This window comes from Rhineura floridana, chromosome 5 (genome assembly GCF_030035675.1).
Source record: "Rhineura floridana isolate rRhiFlo1 chromosome 5, rRhiFlo1.hap2, whole genome shotgun sequence".
In the NCBI taxonomy this organism is placed as follows: Eukaryota; Metazoa; Chordata; class Lepidosauria; order Squamata; family Rhineuridae; genus Rhineura; species Rhineura floridana.
In genome coordinates this window covers 132,616,784-132,636,341 of record NC_084484.1, presented here as the reverse complement: position 1 = coordinate 132,636,341, position 19,558 = coordinate 132,616,784, and the positions used below count along the sequence as shown (strand labels likewise).

At 42.2% G+C, this 19,558-nt stretch overlaps 1 protein-coding gene across 4 annotated transcripts in view; it reads left to right on the top strand.

The window, feature by feature from the left end:
* Positions 1-1,020: 1,020 nt before the first annotated feature.
* The window catches only part of NECTIN3 (nectin cell adhesion molecule 3), a 111,353-nt gene continuing 92,815 nt past the window's right edge, over positions 1,021-19,558 (top strand). The window contains exons 1-2 of one of the 4 annotated variants that reach the window (XM_061628099.1): positions 1,021-1,177; positions 1,338-1,794. In XM_061628099.1, the coding sequence (XP_061484083.1) occupies positions 1,058-1,177; positions 1,338-1,794 (577 nt within the window). In that variant the 5' untranslated portion in view covers positions 1,021-1,057. The remainder of the gene's footprint in view (positions 1,178-1,337; positions 1,795-19,558) is intronic. The other 3 variants (XM_061628098.1, XM_061628097.1, XM_061628096.1) reach the window with 3 other exon arrangements.

Here is a 19,558-nt window from a genome sequence, read left to right as displayed (position 1 = left end):
TTGCAAAACTAGGTTCTTAATATCTGATAGCATCTCTGTACCACACACAGGATCTGTTCAAAAACATCCTTCTATCATCCCTTCACCTCCAAACCCATTATTTGCTAAAGAGATCTGATTGGCTAAGAAGATTGGGAATATGATACCCTGCTTTTCACTGATGCCAGTTTTAATCTGTTTCCACAGTGTAACAGCAAATAAAGCTTGCTCCTATCCCACATCTTTAATGGACTGTGCAAAATGAGTTTTTCTGTAGTCTTATTAGCAGAGTGCAAATGCCCACATAATAAAAATGACCACTGGAAGGGGCAGTAGTTGGGATGCAGGTTAGCAAAGGAAAGAGTTGTTTTTTTACATTTACAGAAGAAGGCTGCAATAGATGGATAGGAAAAGAAAGCTTGAAAGCTTGCACTGTCAACTCACTACCTCTATTATTGTCCACCACCATCCCCCGAACTGCTGCAGGATCAAGCTGGTATCTTTCACTAGCAAGTACATTTGCTAATAAACAAGCATTTAATGTTCCGTTAATTGGTTGCCTCATCTAACTTTGTCAAGTTGGCCGCATCCTTTCCTCTCTCCTTCCAGGTCATTTGTCCTTTTTCAGCCACAACCGAAAACACTGTAATTCCAAACTACTTTTTTGTTTGTTTCTTTTTGCCAGCTTTTAAGAACAATTTCCGGGAGGGGGGGAGGAGAAATCGTGCTGGTGTTAACAGTCGCCTGCTGCGTCGTTAAGCACTCCTAACCCTCAGGTGATTATGTGAAGCCAAGTCACGACTGGATGACGACGATATTGATGATGATGAAGAAGGGAGTTTGTTTTGTTGATGGCTGGTAGAAAAACAACCTTGTCTTTTTCTCTCCTCTTCCTGTGATTTCAGCTTGTCGGAGGAGGACGATTCTCGGAGGGTCCAAGCGTGGAAGGAGAAAGGCCGGGCTAGCAAAGGTTTGCAGCCAGAAAACCAGTAAGCCTTACTTTTTCACCAGACACGAAGGGCTCAATAAAACCCAAAGTAAATGAGGCAGACGGCGAGGGCAGAGAAGGAAAAGAAAGATGGAGAAGGGCAATTATGGAGAGGAAAGAGAAATCAATCACACCTTGAAACAAAGGGAAAGAGCAAAAAGACACACTACGAAGGAAAGAAAAAATAAATTAAAGTGTAAGAAGCAGAGAGTGAGTGAAAAGCACGGATTCTTTCCCCCGGCCCTCCTCCTTTGGGCAGCTGCAAGTGGGGAAGGGGAGGGGGAGGCGCGGAACGTACCAACAACTCTCAAAGGGAGGGAGGGGAAGGCATTGTGACATACCCTCCACTCTCTGTCTCTCTCTCTTCAAGGTGTCCAGCTTCCCGAGAGGAGTCATGTCGTTCGGTTCGGGGGCAGTCCTTTGGGGCAAGGCGTTCAGGAAGGGGAAAGTTTCAGGCCGGTGGGTCAGCATGAACGGGAGAGCCGGGATTGGCTCCCCCTCCTCTCGCAGACGGGATGGTGCGTCCTGTCCTCTGGAGGGAGGGGCGGCGGGCGCGACGCCTCCCCACACAGTGACACACGGACCCGGCGCTGGGAAGAGAAGGAGGAGGTTTTGCTCCGGAGTCGTAGCGGCGGCGGTTCCTGCTACTGGGAGCAGAGCCCCGAGCATGGCCGGGTCCATTGTGGCGGCCACTCCGCCGCCGGCTCCTCCCGGCTCCCACTTTCCCTCTTCTTTCCCGTCGCCCCGGCGTTGTTGCCGCCGCCCGACTGTGCCCGCCCTGCCCGGCTTGCTGTCGCTGGGCTTGCTTTTCTCCCGTGTCTGCTGCGGTAAGTAGTGGAGAAACTTTCTTTTTCGGGAAGGGGGCGGCGGAAGCTTTCCGGACCAAACCAGTTTTTCCTCTTGGGAGCCTGTCCGAGCCTGGGGTACGAAGGGGCCGCCGCTATGGGAGGGACGGTCGGACAAACAGACGGAGAGAAGGGGGGAATCAGAAGTGGCGGGCGGGACTTGAGGGAAACTTTTCCCTCTGTCGGTAGTCGAGAGAAGTTTGTGTCCGAAAGGGGAGTGGGCCCGCTGAGGGGCAGAGACCCCGGGCGGCGGAGAGACGGAAGTGCCTCACGTCTCTCTCCCCCAGTCCACCCCACCCCGCGAGGTGCCGAAATAAAAGGCCTGTTCCCGCCCCCCCCCCACATTTGTTTTTGTTTCCTTTGAACATGCCGGAAGATTCATTTTATACTTGTGGCGGTAACATTTCACGCACAACGCTGAGGTTGAGGGGCTTGGGTGGGTTGGTATGGGGGCGCCTGCAGTTGCTGCTTCTGGCTTGGTGCAGGCTGGTTGTGGCACTTGAGGAGAGGGTTTCTTGTGAAGGAGTGAAAAGGCTGGGCAAAAAAATTAAAAATAAAGAGGAGGCGGCGGTGGCGGCGAGTTGTGGGGTTGGGAGGCGTCGCGAAGAAGGGGTGTGTACTTGTGTGTACTTGTGTCTTCTCTCTACGTTTTCTTCTCGTGGATTCCAGTCTTAATCTAATACGCTCAACTTGGTTAAAAGGCGGGCAGCAGGCAGGCATATGTAAATAAGGGGCTGCAGCACTTTTGGGACTAGCTATTATCTGCCATTATTATTATCATTTATTATAGTGGCGTGGAGCCCTCCTCCCTTGATTGCCTTTGGGCTGTGGCGTGCGCGAGTCTCGAGGGTGCGCAGCTCCTTTCTCAGGGTTGGTTGTGCCTATTGCCAATGCCGTGCATCTCGTATTAAGAAGCGCTCCTCCGCCCGGCATGCGGGCGAAGTGTGTGTCCCGTCGCCTTGTTGTGGTTTGTTGTCGGCGCTGTTGCTGGGAGTTGGAGCTGTTGGGATTCCACTTGTCACTTGGAGCCGCCGCCGAGACCGTTACGTCCAGCATTCTGGGAGCTGAGATGGGCAGGGCTGGCTGGCTGGAGGCTGCGCTTGCTTGTCTCCGTTCTGTCTAGGTTGATGACGGGGCGGCCGTGATTTGTAGGGAGGACAGGCAGATGTCATTATGTAGCTGGTCCCCGCCCTTTTAAATGCTCTCCATCCTATTCTTCCCCATTCATTTCAGGGTGTGTGTGGGAAAGCCCCTGCCTTCCAAAACAACTGGTGGGCTTGGCTAGAATTGGCCTTTAGCCAGTTTGATGTTGAGCAGCAGGTGTTCAACCGAATATGTGAGTGTAACAACCTTTGAGCTGCTAGTTTAGGGGACTGTTCAGTCTTACTGATTAGTTGCATATTTATTTTTTCCTTGTCCCTTTTATGTCTGGCCCCAAGAATCATGTCTTTGTCTATTGATGTAAGTGGGCTATGTAGAAAGGGAATTATTGCTACAATAAGGAATGCAGGAATGCAAAGCCTGTAAAGACCTGAGGAATAAACATCAATGTTGCAATTCAGTTTTGGAAGATTTGAGAGAGTAGGTCTGTGGTAAGAATGGTAGCTGGAAATAGCACCTTGGAAATCTTAGCTTCAGTACTGTCTCATCTCTTGTCTAGACTTACACATAAGTGAGCACCACTGACTTCTTTTGTGCTCAAATAAGTGAGCATAGGCTTGCAACGAATGTGCAGTAGCTCCTATATGGACACCTCCCCCCCTTTACCCTGGAGTTGGGGTATGAAGGGGAGATGAGAGAGTGGTGCAAGTATGTCTAGAGTTGGTGTGTGAGGGTAGACACCTCTGTCAGAGGAGACAGAAACACTTACAATGGGAGTTAGGTGACTACGTTATTATTGTAATTCAAGAGATGAGAAACAGAATTGGTGTTCTACTTTCCCTTTCTCCACACCTCCTTTCTTAATAATAATTAGTGTGATTTGTGTACTGGAGGAGCAGATTAGAAGACAAACTTTGAAGGGAAGAGTTAATTAATATACCACCAGCAGCATGACAGAAAGCCAGTACATGGTCAGAGGATGTGAATCAACTTTCATATTTGATGTTGCTCTTGAGTCTTCTAAAAGTTAGAATTATCTTTTTAAAAATATCACACTGAGAACAATTTTTGTTACATCATGACCTAGTGCTTGTAACAGAAAAAGTGCTTGGAGCAGAAAAAGAACTAAGTTATAATGCAACTAGTAACAAGCACTCTTAGTGTCTGTCCACAAACCTGTAATTGATGTATGCATCTGAAAGGTTTTCTTGGATCTCTTATACATCACTTCCCTGAACTGTCAGGTAGCCAAGTTTGATTGTGTAGATGTGTAATACACATGCCATACAGGAACTTTTTATGCACAACATTTTGCATTCTAACACAAGGTAAAGATGACTATAAAAACAAAACAAATTCGGTGTAGTATGGGTATGAACAGTTCATCCATTGCATAAATTGTTACCCTGTGTAGCCATGTGTGGGAACAGTGCTAACTGTGCATTTGTGTTTATTATTAAATTTTAATCCTGCCCTACCTCCCAAAGGTTTCCCAGGGCAGTGTTTTGTGACTTGCAAGTCTTAAGTGCTCCTGAGCCCCTCCTATGCAGGAACACCTAGAGGCAGCATCGTAATGATTTCAGTAGCAGATAAAGTCAATTTTAATTTTTTGAAGACAGTATACCAATTCTACTTCATAGAAGCTTAAAATGGTGTATAAGATTTAACCCAAACTGTCTCTTGAGTGATGTGTACAAATAGGTATATGGTAAGTAAGAACTTTAAATTTCTGTGCAAGAAAAAAAAGTAGTTCACAACAAAGGGGGCGACTTTGCCACCATAGCCATCAAATGACTTATGCATTTTTCCCCTGTTTATTTCTGTAGCACTTTTCAGGGTATGAAATGCCTTTCAACACATAAGGCTATTGTATTTTACTGTTAGGTGTTTCATTCTTAAATGATCATTTTTATGACACTATATATAGTGCTGTGCTCAACATCATTTCCAGTGGAGACCTGGAATGCTTAAACACTCGAAAAACTGGCCACAGTATGTGGAAATTGGGTGAATATTTGCAGCTTCTCTCCCTCCTTCTCCTCCTAGCAAGATGCTTGAACACTGTTGCATCTTGTCCAACAATGAATTAGCACCCAGGTCTACTTTTTTTACCAGATTTGGGAGCACATATTTTAACTGCCATGGGTAATCAGATAGCAGAATACACATAGATGATGAATTCATATTTCCTTTCTTCTCCTTGTGTCAAATTTGAAAAAGCTTAAGCAGATGATAGATTACTCAAATCTAGTTTTCTCTAGGCTTTCTAGAAGGATATCATGTGGGGCCACATCAGTAACCATTCTGAAGTCCAAATAATACAGTGTTGAGTATATTCTCTCACTGTATTATAACATATTTACTATTTAGAAAGGGAGACAATTTGTTTGTACAGGAATTGCTGCTAAATACTACACACAATGACATTGAATGGAAGATAATGTGTATTGCTAGGAAAAGAATCTAGGAGATTTCTGGCAGGTCCCCATCATTTCATAGGTCATGGCCTGTGCAAACCTTACTTCTTCAGTGTGTAATAGCACCTAGAGGAAACTGGTTAATATTAATGGCTGTAGCTTAGTGGTAGAGCATCTTCTTTCCATGCAGAAGGTTGCAGGTTCAATCCCTGTCATCTCCAGGTAGGCCTGGGAGAGCCTCTGTTTGAAATCCAAGAGAGCCATTTCCAGTCACTGTAGACACAACTGCCTAGGCAGACTAGTGGTTTGACACTATATAAGGCAGCTTCCTATATTTCCACATTCTACCTAATTATTTATTATTTATTTATTTAGTATATTTGTATGCTGCTTTTCATCACCAGGTGACCCCAAAGTGGCTTCCATAGCAAGAACAAAACAATATAATAAAAACAATTCAGAACATAATAAAAAACTACAACAGTATCAATAAATAACCACAAAAATATCATAAAAAGGCTGAAATCTCATAGAATCATAGAATAGTAGAGTTGGAAGGGTCCTATAAGGCCATCAAGTCCAAACCCCTGCTCAGTGTAGGAATTGAAATCAAAGCATTCCCGACAGAAGGCTGTCCAGCTGCCTCTTGAATTCCTCCAGTGTTGGAGAGCCCACTACCTCTCTAGGTAATTGGTTCCATTGTCGTATGGCTCTAACAGGAAGTTTTTCCTGATGTTCAGTCGAAATCTGGCTTCCTGCAACTTGAGCCCATTATTCCGTGTCCTGCACTCTGGGACGATCGAGAAGAGATCCCGGCCCTCCTCTGTGTGACAACCTTTCATGTACTTGAAGAGTGCTATCATATCTCCCCTCAGTCTTCTCTTCTCCAGGCTAAACATGCCCAGTTCTTTCAGTCTCTCCTCATGGGGCTTTGTTTCCAGTCCCCTGATCATCCTTGTTGCCCTCCTCTGACCCTGTTCCAGTTTGTCTGCATCCTTCTTGATGTGCGGAGATCAGAACTGGACGCAGTAGTCAAGATGAGGCCTAACCAGTGCTGAATAGAGGGGAACTAATACTGTACAGTATTATTTATCTCAAATAAGTCTAGTCTGCAAAAGAGAGAGAGAGAAAACAAATATACAGTAAAGTCCCATCATTGTATAATAGTCCATGTCATAACAGTCCATCATTGTATAACAGTCCATATCCCTCAAAGAAAGCTGTAACAGATTCCTTGGTAGCAGTGTCTTCCTCCAGTGTCCAGATAGGCTTGCTTCCATCTCCACATCCTTGGGCTCATTCAGCTGCTGCTCCCCGGGCTTCTGCCGCTGTTGTTGCTTGTTGTGGTGGTTCATGTCGGGTGGTGGCTGCAGCAGCTCAGGCTTGGGAGCCTGGGCCTTGTGTGGAGGAGGTGGCGGTGGACGCTGTGGGACTCCAATACAGTGTTGCTTTGAAGTTTAATTTTGAATATAACCAGGGAATGGGCCTTTATGCCTTTTTAAAGTATCTTTCCTCCTGACATCTACAGATATTTCTCTCCCTACATCCAAATCCTTACCTAGCCTTTATAGTGAGGAGTAGGCACTTTCTGCTGCCTGTGTGGAGCCATTTGAGGGGGACAGAGCTTTATATGTGTGCAGCCTACAAATTTGGGATCATCCAGGCTCATGCTTTCACATAATGCATACTTGGATGTGAGCAGTATTTGGGGGGGCTTCCAATCAGGCAGTGGCCTAAGCAGTTAGATAAGGCTCTTCTTGCTCTTCCTGCCATGTGGATGATTCCATAGTGAAGTCAAGCCAGCAGAGCATCCCACTCCTCATCATGCAGCCACAGCTTTATTGAAGTTCTCTAGACTTTGGTGTGCACTTAAACTCTTGATAAGCCTGCCATGGCTCATCAGATGTTTGTGGATTTACCAAAACAGCGAAATGCTTCATCCACATGTATGCATCACTCTGCTTCCGCCATAGCTTCCAATGGATTTTGCCTAAAAAGCTGGGAGTTCTATAGATGTCTGACTGCTACTTGTTTTGGTGCCAGTTTAATATGTACATTTTTGGAATTGAGCTGCTCATCCCTGTTTGAGATAATTTGCTTCTAGAAGATCCATGATTTGCATTCATCCCTAGTTCCTCCTGAATGCTTCCAAACCAAATGTTTAATTCTTGGCTCTAAACCTTAGGTAGTTGTTAAATTGTTTTTAATGTCATATTTTAAAATTGCTGTAACCTATCCTGGGCCCTTTGGATGAAGGATAGGTAGTTGATGATGATGATGATGATGATAAAAACAACAATTTTGTAAATATTACTGACAAGAATGTATGTATGCAAAGTACTCATAACAAACTATGTAAATGCTAAATTAGTATTTGTTCTAGTGTTGTACTTTTGGTACAATTTTGTGCTTTAAGATCCTTGAAGAAACTTGCTATTGAGTCATGTTTGGGGCCCAGCGTTGGGATAGAAGCTGCTTTGGTTGCTCTAGTGCATCACTTGTGCTGGGACATGAAGAAAGGGGAGTGTCACCTGGTTGATTTTCCTGGGCCTCTCAGTGACAGTTGATGCCAAAATCATTGGCGTTGTCTGAGCCACTTTTTAATGGGATTTCAAATGGTTCCAATAATTTCTGAAGGGCTGGTTCCAGAAGGTGGTGCTGGGGAACTATAGCCCTGGACTACTGCAGAGTATCTTGTTTCTCATGCATTTCAATATCTATATGAAACTGCTAGATAAAGTCTGGTACTTGGCTGAGTAGTGTGCTGGTGATGCCCACCTTTTATCTTTTTTTTTAATCTCTATGCTAAGAAGGCATTTGGAATCCTAAGCTGTTTGACTGTGAGACTTGATAGGATATAACAAATTGAAACTTAATACAGATAAGATGGAGCTACTGTTGAGTGGGCGATTCTTTTAATCTCTATTAGATGATACAGCTAGTACAGCTATAGTTACATGGTTATCCTCCCCCTCAAGGATTGGGTTCATTGATTGGCATGCTCCTTGATGCTGCACTGCTTCTGGAGGTTCATCTAGTATCAGTATCTAGGAGCACCATTTTCTAGCTTCAGATGTGGTTCTGGCTATGTCAAACCTCACAACAATCATTCATGCCCTAGTAACCTACAGATTACTGCTGTGAAATACATTGAAAAACATTTGGGAAACTTAAGCTACTACAAAATGCTATTGCCTGAGTTGTATGATCAGAACAGGTGTGGAGAACCTTTGGCAATTCTCTTCTCCAGGCTAAACATGCCCAGTTCTTTCAGTCTCTCCTCATAGGGCTTTGTATCCTGTCTCCTGATCATCTTTGTTGCCCTCCTCTGAACCTGGTCCAGTTTGTCTGCATCCTTCTTGGAGTGTGGAGACCAGAACTGGACGCAGTATTCAAGATGAGGCCTTACCAGTGCTGAATAGAGGGGAACTAATACTTCATGCGATTTGGAAACTATACTTCCGTTAATGCAGCCTAATACAGTAGGGCCCCACTCGTACGGCGGGTTACATTTCGGACCCCTGCTGTAAAGCGGAACCCATTGAATGAATGATGTGCGATGCCCGGAAACCGCCATAAAAGCGGACCAAGCGCCATACGAGTGGGACTTCAGTCTAATTGCATCTAATTGAGACCGTTGTATTAGCGAATTGCTGTAAAGCGGGGCCCTACTGTATAGCATTTGCCTTTCTTGCAGCCACATCACACTGTTGGCTCATATTCAGCTTGTGATCAACAACAATTCCAAGATCCTTCTCACATGTCGTATTGCTGAGCCAAGTATCCCCCATCCTATAACTGTGCATTTGGTTTATTTTTCCTAAGTGTAGAACTTTACATTTATCCCTGTTGAATTTCGTTCTGTTGTTTTCAGCCCAATGCTGCAGCCTATCAAGGTCCCCTTTGAATTTTGTTTCTGTCTTCCATGGTATCAGCTGTGCCCCCCAATTTTGTATCAACTGCAAATTTGATAAGCATGCTCTGTACCTCCTCATCCAAGTTGTCCCTCCCCTTTCTTTCTTGTTGGAATTGCTTGCCATTGCGCTTTTAGAATTTCCTTTTTCAGAAACTCCCATCCATCTTGGACTCCTGTTCTCATTAGGGTGGCTTGCCATGGAACCGTACTTACAACTGTCCTGAGTTTATTAAAATCAGCTTTCCTGAAGTCCAGGGTGTGCGTATGGCTACTCTCAGCTTTTGCTTCTGTTAAAATCACGAATTCAAGTATGTTGTGGTCACTTTCCCCCAGAGTTCCCGTAACTGCCACTTCATCCACCAAATCATCTCTGTTGGTTAGAATCAAGTCCAGGATAGCTGATCCTCTGGTTGCTTCCTCCACTTTCTATAGGAGAAAGTTATCTCCAACACAAGTCAGGAATTTCTTGGAGGGGCCGTGTTTGGCAGAATTTGTCTCCCAACAGATATCAGGATAATTTAAATCCCCCATTACTACTACATCATGCCTCCTTGAAACATTGGCAATTTGCTTTTCAAAAGTTACATTCTTGTCTTCTCCTTGATTGGGTGGTTGGTAATAGACACCAAGCACCACATTCCTTTTATTACTTGCCCCATTAATTTTAATCCAGATACTCTCGGTGGAACTACCAAGCTCATCTTCCTGTATTTCTGTGCAGGGATATATATATTTAACATATAGCATGACTCCACCTCCCTTTTTATTCCTTCTGTTCTTTTTGAACAAGTTATATCCTTCAATTGCTGTATTCCAGTCATGGGAGTCATCTCACCAAGTTTCAGTTATACCTATCAAGTCATAATTGCCCTCCTGTATTAAGAGTTCAAGTTCATCCTGCTTGTTTCCCATGTTTTGTGCATTAGTATACAGACATCGAAGACCATGTGATTTATGGCTTGGCTTCCTTACTACATTTTTCTGAGAACTGTCACTGGTCCCTATTACAGCCGATCTCTCTGTTCCCGTTACTGTGCACAAGCCTTCATCAGTCGTTACCACCAAGTTTCCATCTCCCTCCACCTTAGGATTCAGTTTAAAGCCCTCCTGATGAACTTTTCCATGCTGTGGCATATTAGAAATAAAATCTACTGTTTGGAATTTAACGTTATCTCTGAAGAAATTAATGAAGATATTAGAGATAAAGTTATCAATGGCTTGGATAAACTTCTGGACTGGAATGACGTGATGGAGTTTGATATAGTGAAAATCTATGGAATTAACTGCAGCCATGTGACAATGGAAAAACTCTCAAGAGATGAGCCAGTGCATTTTGTAAAAAAGAAGAACAGAGATATGACTTTACAACAGTACTTCAGCAACTTATTCAGAATGGATGGCAAGAAAATATTTGGGATAGAGGAAATTCCCATCAGACTCTTATTATATGACTATGGCTATGACAGCAAGATTATTATGGAATACTGATAATGGAAGATTGGACACTGAAATTACTGGACTTAACAGGACTATTGAAGATGGAAGATGAAATTAATAGGGATAATGGAATAATGGCTATTGAAATTATTGGACCTAACAGATTTTGATGAGATGGATTAATTGACATGTTTATTTGGAGAAAAATTGATAGATATATTTCTTAAAGAATTGAAACCTCTCTTTGACTTTTTGTGGAAAGAATAAAGTAATGTTTATGAGATTTGATGATTAATTAAGATAACTACTGGAGGAAAGTGATTTTATAATATAATTTAAGAGACAGGATTGTTATATATTGTAGACCTATAGCTGATTTGATCTGTGACAAATGGGAAGTCAATATTTTATTTTTTTGCTTAATCATTTTTGTTTTGTTTTGTTTTTTGTCTTTGAATGTTTTATGATTTTGTTTTGTATGTTTTATGAAAATTTGAATAAAAATTATTGTAAAAAAAAAAAAAAACTTTTCCATGCTGTGGCCAAACACATTCTTCCCAGTCCTTGTGAGATGCAACCCATCACGTCAGCAATCCATCTTCCAGGAAGCATAGCCCGTGGTCCCAGAATCCTGGGAAGCATAGCCTGTGGTCCCAGAATCCAAATCTCTCATGTCAACACCACCTTCGTAGCCATTCATTCACACAGAGTATTTTTCTTTCCCTTCGCTTGCTGAACTACAACTCCAGTGAGCCCTGGTAAGCATGACCAGTGGCTAGGGATGATGGGAGTTGTAGTTTAGCAACATTTGGAGGTCAAAAGGTTCCTCACACCTTCATTAGAGTATACTATTCTGATTCTGTGTGATCTGTACTGGTTGCCTTTGTTTCTGGGCGTAACTTAGGTGCTGAGTTTGACCTTTAAAGCCCTGTGTATCTTAAGGACCACTTTCTTTCGTATGTGTCCGCCTTAGCACTCGGTTCAACTTCTGAGGCCTTCCACAAGATGCTATAGCCAAATAAAGTCCAGTAGACATCTACTACAAGCAGGATCTTTGATAGTGGTAACTATGTGGAGTACTTGCTGCAGAGATGTTTGCCAGGCCCTGATGCTTTACTCCTACTATAGAACTTGGCTCCTTCAGAAAGCTGCTGCTTGTTGTGATTTCCTGTTATCTGATGTTGCCTTTTCTCTTGGTACTTTGTATTGTTGTATGATTTATTGATTTTATTTGTGAGCTGCTTTGATTTTTATTCCTGATAAAGTTTGATATACATTATTAAAATAAACAGACATGTCTAGGGATTTGGGCTGTGAACAAAAGCTGCTGGAAGATAATAATTATAGTGTTTACTTTATTTAAATGATTTATTGGATCCTGCTTTTAAAATCAATTATAAAATCATATGAAATATGCATACTAACATTAAAATGCATATATAGCAGCATTAATATCAGCATATGAAACATTGTTCATTTAATTGGACCATCAACTATAAAAAGAACTGTAGGATTCTAAAATTAAAAAAGTTTTTCAGTTTCTGCCTAAAAATAGGATGATGTTTCTTAGTATTTCTTGGAGTGAGAATTTCAGAACTGCAGTACCACCACCAAGAAAGCCCTGTTCCTTGTGCGCCTCCCCCCAATTTAAATGTATGCAAAAGATAGACCAGAGGTCTGCATGGGCGGACAGGCTCATGCGGGTGTGCAAACATGTTAACTGTGTTAAAGTTTAGTACAAAAACTTTAAGCTGACCATTGAAACAAAGAAGCAACCAATGTAACTGTTGTAGGATCGGTGTGATATGCTGTGACCATCTTGCCATCTTTTGTACCAATTGCACTTTACAAATTAAGACAGCCTTGTGCAGAGAAGAACGCAGTAGTTGCATAGGCCAGATCCATCTTCTCTAGGTAGAGCCAAAGCTGGTAAAAGGTGTTGCTGGCCACCAGTGTCATCTGGGCATCTAGGGGTAATGAAGAGTTTTTCTAGATCTAATAAATGACATACTTAATCCTTCAAGGGGGTTACAACCCAATCTGGGACATGTTACACATCTCTACCCAGACTAGCAGAACTTCTAATACCGCTCCTGTCTAGTTTAAATTTCATTTTGCTCACTGAAGTCAACCTGGGCAGGCTGGTGGTTTTGCACTTTGCTGGCTGTAAATATGGAAGGCTTGAAATGATGTTTCATAGCTACAAGCCTTCACACTGATAGCCTCACCCAGCCTCTCCACTATATAAATTGCAGTAGTAGTGAAAGGGGAAGGCAGAGAGGGAGGAAGCTATAGTGTGGGAGGCTGTTTTAACCAAGAAGAGTCTGAGATACCTAGGATTTGTTTGTTCTCCTTTTCCAAAGGCAAGGGGTGTTCAAATTGGGCAGACAGGAAAAGAGTCTCGGGGGTGGGGGAGAGTGTTAGTATATGACGGAAGATAATTTTGGCCACAAGAGGGCAATCCTGTTTAGGAAGTCCTGTCTACAGAGTGTTTGGGGATTGATAAATGTTGAAAGGCAGGTAGTTTAATACAAAAAAAAAAGTTGATTCTGAGACAATCACCTATAATCCTTGATGGCTACGGGATTTGGGCTTGCACTGAGGATGTCTACATGATTATTTGTCATTTGCCCTCTTGTTGACAAGAACTACTTCTACACACCAGCTCAGAGTTACTACAACTTGCCTTTAGATCTGAAGATGGGAAAGCCATGTTGGACTAGAACCAGGGAGATCCAGGTTCAAATCCCCACTTAGCCATGAAGGCTTGCACCAATCACTGTCTCTTAGGTTAGGCTAAGAGATACTGACTATCTAACAGAGTTGTGAGGATAAAATGGACTGGGGGAGAACCATATATGCTGACTTGAATTCCGTGGAGCAGAGATGGAATATAAATGTTACCATTATTGACAGAGAGAGTGATTGCCAGCAAACACTACAGCCCCAAATTCCTCATAAGCATTTCCCAATGACTTCAGGTAGATATTGAAAGGCATGGAGGGTCCCTGTTGCATCTCACAAGAAAAAGCTGCAGGGTGAAACACCCCACCCCTCAAGTACCATTTTCTGGGAACACCTCTCAAGGAATGGCTGGAGCCATTGTAAAAGAATGCCTCCCAGTCCCAGCCTAGCAAGATGACACAGAAGGAAAGCTTGGTTGATGACACCTTAAGTTGCTGGGAGGTCCAGGAGAATTAACAGCATACTGCCTCTCTCCTTTTGAAAGTACTTTACCAAGATAATTCATTTTTTTAAAAAACCAAACTTATATTTTTGCCTTGAGACAAAACATTGTGGATAACTGTCTCCTTTCCCCCCAGGTTTATTTATTTATAGTAATTCTGAATTATACTCAACCTGGCTAGCTGATTAATGTTGGAATGGTGGGAGGATTTCCCAGTCTTCAGTGGAATGTTAATAGATGAATTTAATGTTAATATATGGATTTGATTGAGCTGTATTAGTAGTGACTCTTGTTAGTGATTTCTGGTTGAGAGTGTCAAAGTATGATTTTATTTATTTATTTATTTATTGCACTTATATACCGCCCCATAGCCGAAGCTCTCTGGGCGGTTTACAGCAATCAAAAACAAATATACAATTTAAAACACATATTTTAAACACAATTTAAAACACAATTTAAAATTCAAAACAATATAAAAACAATTTAAAACAAATGCTAAAATGCCTGGGAGAAGAGGAAAGTCTTGACCTGGCGCTGAAAAGGTAACAGTGTCGGCGCCAGGTGCACCTCGTCAGTAAGATCATTCCTTAATTTGGGGGCCACCACTGAGAAGGCCCTCTCCCTTGTTGCCACCCTCCGAGCTTCCCTTGGCGTAGGCACCCAGAGGAGGGCCTTTGATCTTGACCATAGTGTATGGATGGGTTTGTATTGGAAGAGGCGTTCCATCAGGTATTGTGGTCCCAAGCCATGATTTTGGACCTGTAGAGTAGGAATACAGAGGGGAAAAGCCTGTTAGCAGATTAAATTTATATGAAAATTGAGTGCCTGCTAAAAAATATGAGGTGGGTTGCATCGGGGAAAATTTGTACAAGATGGAGACAACAAAAGTGTCTGGGGATAGGGGGTGGCTATCAAGGAGAAAGAGATGAAGGGTAAAGATTTGAGATCTGGAAAGAGGTTGTGAGAGAAAATAGGAGTTGTTCCCACAACCTGTGATTTGCATTTTAGCAATTCATAAAGGAAAACTTTTTTTCCTGTGGATTAAAAGCAGATTTTAGATATTTAAGCAAGAAACATAAACTAGCAGATGAATGGAGTTAGTCCAGATGAGTTCATGATGGCTGATCATGATCCCTGGATGGAGCAAAAGGCTCCAGGAGATGCTACAAGTCAACCAATTTGCCCAATTACGGAATCGCTTATATTCATTACCTGCCCTCCTCCCCTGATTAATAGAAAATTTGGATTTCCTGATTTATTTTCATTTTCTTAAGCAATCAGTGTACACAGTTTTGACCAAATCATCTTTAATTCACAATGCAAATTTAAAGCAAAACCCCATTATTTTGCAGCGCTGAGAAATCTTGGAGTACCTAAACAATTATTTGTCAGCATGTAGAACCATCTTGTCTGTGTGATAATGCACCCTCTAATTTTAATTAAAAATCATTTTTTTTATTTAGAACAGTCAGGTAGAGGTCTCTTTATACTCCATATAATTTGTCTCCATTCCTTATTTTTCTTTTTTCACACACTTATTCATTTAACAGAGCTCCAACAATAACATATCCATTCACAGAGCAGTATATCTTTTGAGGGCTTTATCTAACCATATCTTGCTGGGATGACCATACATTTTAGATAATATCACTGTGAATCCTATGTATGTGATTCATGCTAATTACAAAGAGGAGTTGTACAGGCTGATGCTATTTGTCTCCACAGAGTGTCAGAAATCCCTGATACCATCAAGTCTCTTACTAGCTTTTGCTTCTTTGTGTAGAAGGTAAATGATGTTCCAGTCAGTGTCATAAAACTGGAGTTTAAATTCAAACAGTGAGCAGCAGCATCTTTAGCATGTGCAAGAGAAGCTGAAACCTGATGAAAAAGAAAGGGGAGCTAGTCTGGGGAACCTATGTGAGACAAGAGGGTTCTGGTTTGCACCTAATGCCATATGTTACTGTCTGTATATCTATTAGTGCACTGATAATCAGTGCTATTCGAGGAAGAAGCATGAGACATCAATCTATTTCATTGGAGCTGCATTTTAACCAGAAGGAACTGATGATCAGAAATGTACAGGGGGTCCTAGATATGCTTTATGGTGTTGTCATGCACGAACAGCACACACACACACACACAAATGTTCTGAATTATTGAGAAAAGATGTGGGAGCTGTACACGCTGGTACCAGTTGAAACTATTTCTGCAAGAATAAGCTGTACTAGAATAAGGCAGTAGTGACTGAGAACCCACACCTTATTGGGGAACTTGAAGGGAGATGAAGGAATAAACAAGACAGAGCCATCCCATCCCAGAGGGATGTGAGTTAACCTTGCTTCCAAGTGAGAAGTGGAATGCTGGGAAACTGCAGCTGTGGTGAGAGCAGAAATGCAGCGCACCAATGTATATCCAGTGTAATTTGTGGGTATTGGTGATTTTTGTAGTTTATATTGTTTTGACTATTTTATTTTTACTTTTATTGTACTTTTCTTTTGTTTCAATACTCTGTTCACTACTTCGGGGGCCTGTGAGCCAAAAAATGGTGTATAAATAAACCAGAACATAAGAGGCAGAAAAACCACAGCTCCATACGCTATGAATACCTTCTCTGTGGACTTGTAGTCTTGATGCAAAGCAAAGGATGCACAAATCTGTACTATGGCTGAGCCTCTTGACTGACCTCCCCATCTTTGTCCATCTTCACTCTTGATTTAAATAGGGAAGTTTGTGCTAGAACCTTAGAAGCTGTTTTCTATAAGGATGAGTTGCAGAATATATGGATAACTGAGAAAAATGCCTTTGAGCATGTGCAGAGTGTCTTTACCTAAAAGGAATCACTGTCTGACCCCTCCCACACACACTACTAAGGCACAGTGTTCAGGGCTGATGACATTGCTTTCAGATAAGCTTCTGTTTTGGACCTCTCATTTTAGAGAACACTGAGCTTAGGGTAGTGGTGGAGTGTCTTGCTCATATTTGGAGGATGGAAATATTGCAGTTTCCTGTAGTGTAAACCCATACTCAATTAGAACTGTATCACATATCAGGAATATACCTATTTATTTATTTATTTATTGAATTTATTAGTTGCTCATTTGGCTGGTTATCCAGCCACTCTGGGCGACGTACAATATAAAACATCCAAATACATTAAAACATTTAAAATCTCGAACCAGAATAATAAAACCTAACCCACCCCAAAAGCCTGCCTGAAGAGCCATACCTAGAATACATACTGACATTTTACTTTTAAACTTCTCTTATCTGACTTACATGGTTTTATTGTGTTATATCAGCGATGGGGAATCTTTGGCCCATGGGCCTAATTAGGCCTGTTAGGCCTCCACACTTGGCCAATGGCATGCTTTGGCCCAAAGCATGCACACTTGTTAATCACCTGATATCATAAGAAGTCAGGTGTGGGACAGGTGGGGCCAAATTGAAGAGGAAGGATTGGGAGTGTACTCTCAGAGAAATCTCAGTCCTTTTTCTAGATGCTGGTAGAATTTGCTGCTTTTTGAACGTCAAAAAAGGTCAAACTACAACTAGGAAGAGAAGTGGGAGCACTTCAGGTGCATGTCTAATTCTTCCTTTGCAAGCCATGGATTCAAAGTAAAATCACCTGATATGTCATTTGGTTATTGACAGGTGGATGCCTCCATCCTCCCGTCAAAATAGCATGCAGAGGGTTGGGGAATTCTGGATCCGGCTGCTGGCCAAATCCAGTTCCCCATTTTGTTATATAGATTAGTTTTTTTCCTATTGTGAAGTTTACTCTTGGTTGCTTTGGTCATTTTGTTAATGAAAAGGTAAAGTATGAACACAATTAAAATAGATAAAACATTGCAGTCTATCCCTTAGCAATCTGGATCAGTAGGCTTGATCTCTTTTAACATGACCTGTTTTGGATTAAAGTCCACAACAGCTATTACTCTGAAGTATTTCAAATCAAGGCTTAGTTGGATATACAGGGTGGCACAGGATCAGATTCTGTATGTTGAAGAAATGTTAACTGATCTTGACAAATTTACTCTACCAAAGTCGGGAACTTCGCTAATTATCACAACCAGTAACTTGTTTGTTGTGCTGTGTAATCTAGAACAGACAGTATTTCATTCATTGGCGACCACTTGTGGCCGAGTAAGATTGTCTTCCAAGATAATTTGGTTGGAAGATGCCTGTGTGTGAATTTGTTTTGTGGGGAGATAGGCACACAATGATCAACACACAATCTTGACAGAAAAATGCTTTGATCCAATGGCATGGATACCATGATGATTGGAAGTCTTTTATCTGCTGTAGCCTTCATGTGCCTTCACAGCTGTTGTAAGATACACATTGCTATCCTCTGCCTGTTCTGCCATTGAGGACATTCTTGGATCGTTCTTTGTCTGGTTCCTCTCCCTTGACCTTACTGCCATGGATGATCCTGCTGGGAGTACATGACTCCCGATGGCATCTCTCACAGGGTACATTGGAACACACAAGCCCACTCACCACTACAAGGTGACGATCCATCGAGTTGGAGACAATATATGCTTCATTGTATAGGAATGTTTGGAAATGGAAGACATAAATTCAGGACTGAGATTACCAGCATTATCATATTATAATATATAAACACTGTTTCTGATTTAAATTTTTCCCTGTATCCACTCTCCCTCCCACCAGCTGAATCACCCCAATCTCAAACCATTGATCTGTATCAAGAAAGTGTTTGCTCTTTTTTACCAGTGCCTGCAGAACTTAGAATGTTCATTTGGATTCATATCTCCATCTGTGCCTCGGATCTCTAATGTAGTTGAACTTTCTCTACACACTTACCCATGAAACAAATTCAGCTGGAGAACTTTTACATGATTCTCTAGGGAAGATTGTCGACAAGTAAGTATTGCGGTAGAGAGGACTGATAACGTAATCTCCAAGTACCTGCCATTAGTCAACCATGTTTGATTCAACAAATCAACAAAGCCAGTTTGGATGCAACAAAGCCAGTGAAGTAGCTAACCCTGTTTTCATGCACAGCTCTCTACATTCATATTAAAACTCTTATATTTTGCTTTTCACTTTAGGCCAAACATTCAAGGGCTAGCAAAAGTGTATGTACATGTTTAAAACAAATAAAACTAGCAATGCTTTCCCGCTTGGACTACTGCAATGTGCTGTACATGGGGCTGCCCTTTAAGATTGTCCGAAACCTGCTGTTAGTGCAGAATGTGGCTGCTAGGTTGATAAGTGGGGCAGCCTGATGGGACATGGATCACTGATCCTGAAAGCACTTTACTGGATTCTAGTGAGCTACCAGGCCCATTTCAAGATGTTAGTACTAACATATAACACCCTAAATTGGTTGGAAACCAAATACTTAAGAGTATGTCTTCCCCAATATCAATCATGTGGGGCCTTATGATTGGGAGGGGAGGCCCTGTTGATGGTGCTGTGACTGGGTGTTCTCAGTGGTGGTTTCCTGTTTGTGGATCACTCTCCCTGGTAAAGTGTGTCTGTCTCCATAGTATGTCTTCCCCAATATCAATCATGTGGGGCCTTATGATTGGGAGGGGAGGCCCTGTTGGTGGTGCTGTGACTGGGTGTTCTCAGTGGTGGTTTCCTGTTTGTGGATCACTCTCCCTGGTAAAGTGTGTCTGTCTCCATAGTTAGTTAACAGCATTCAAGAGGAAGTTAAAA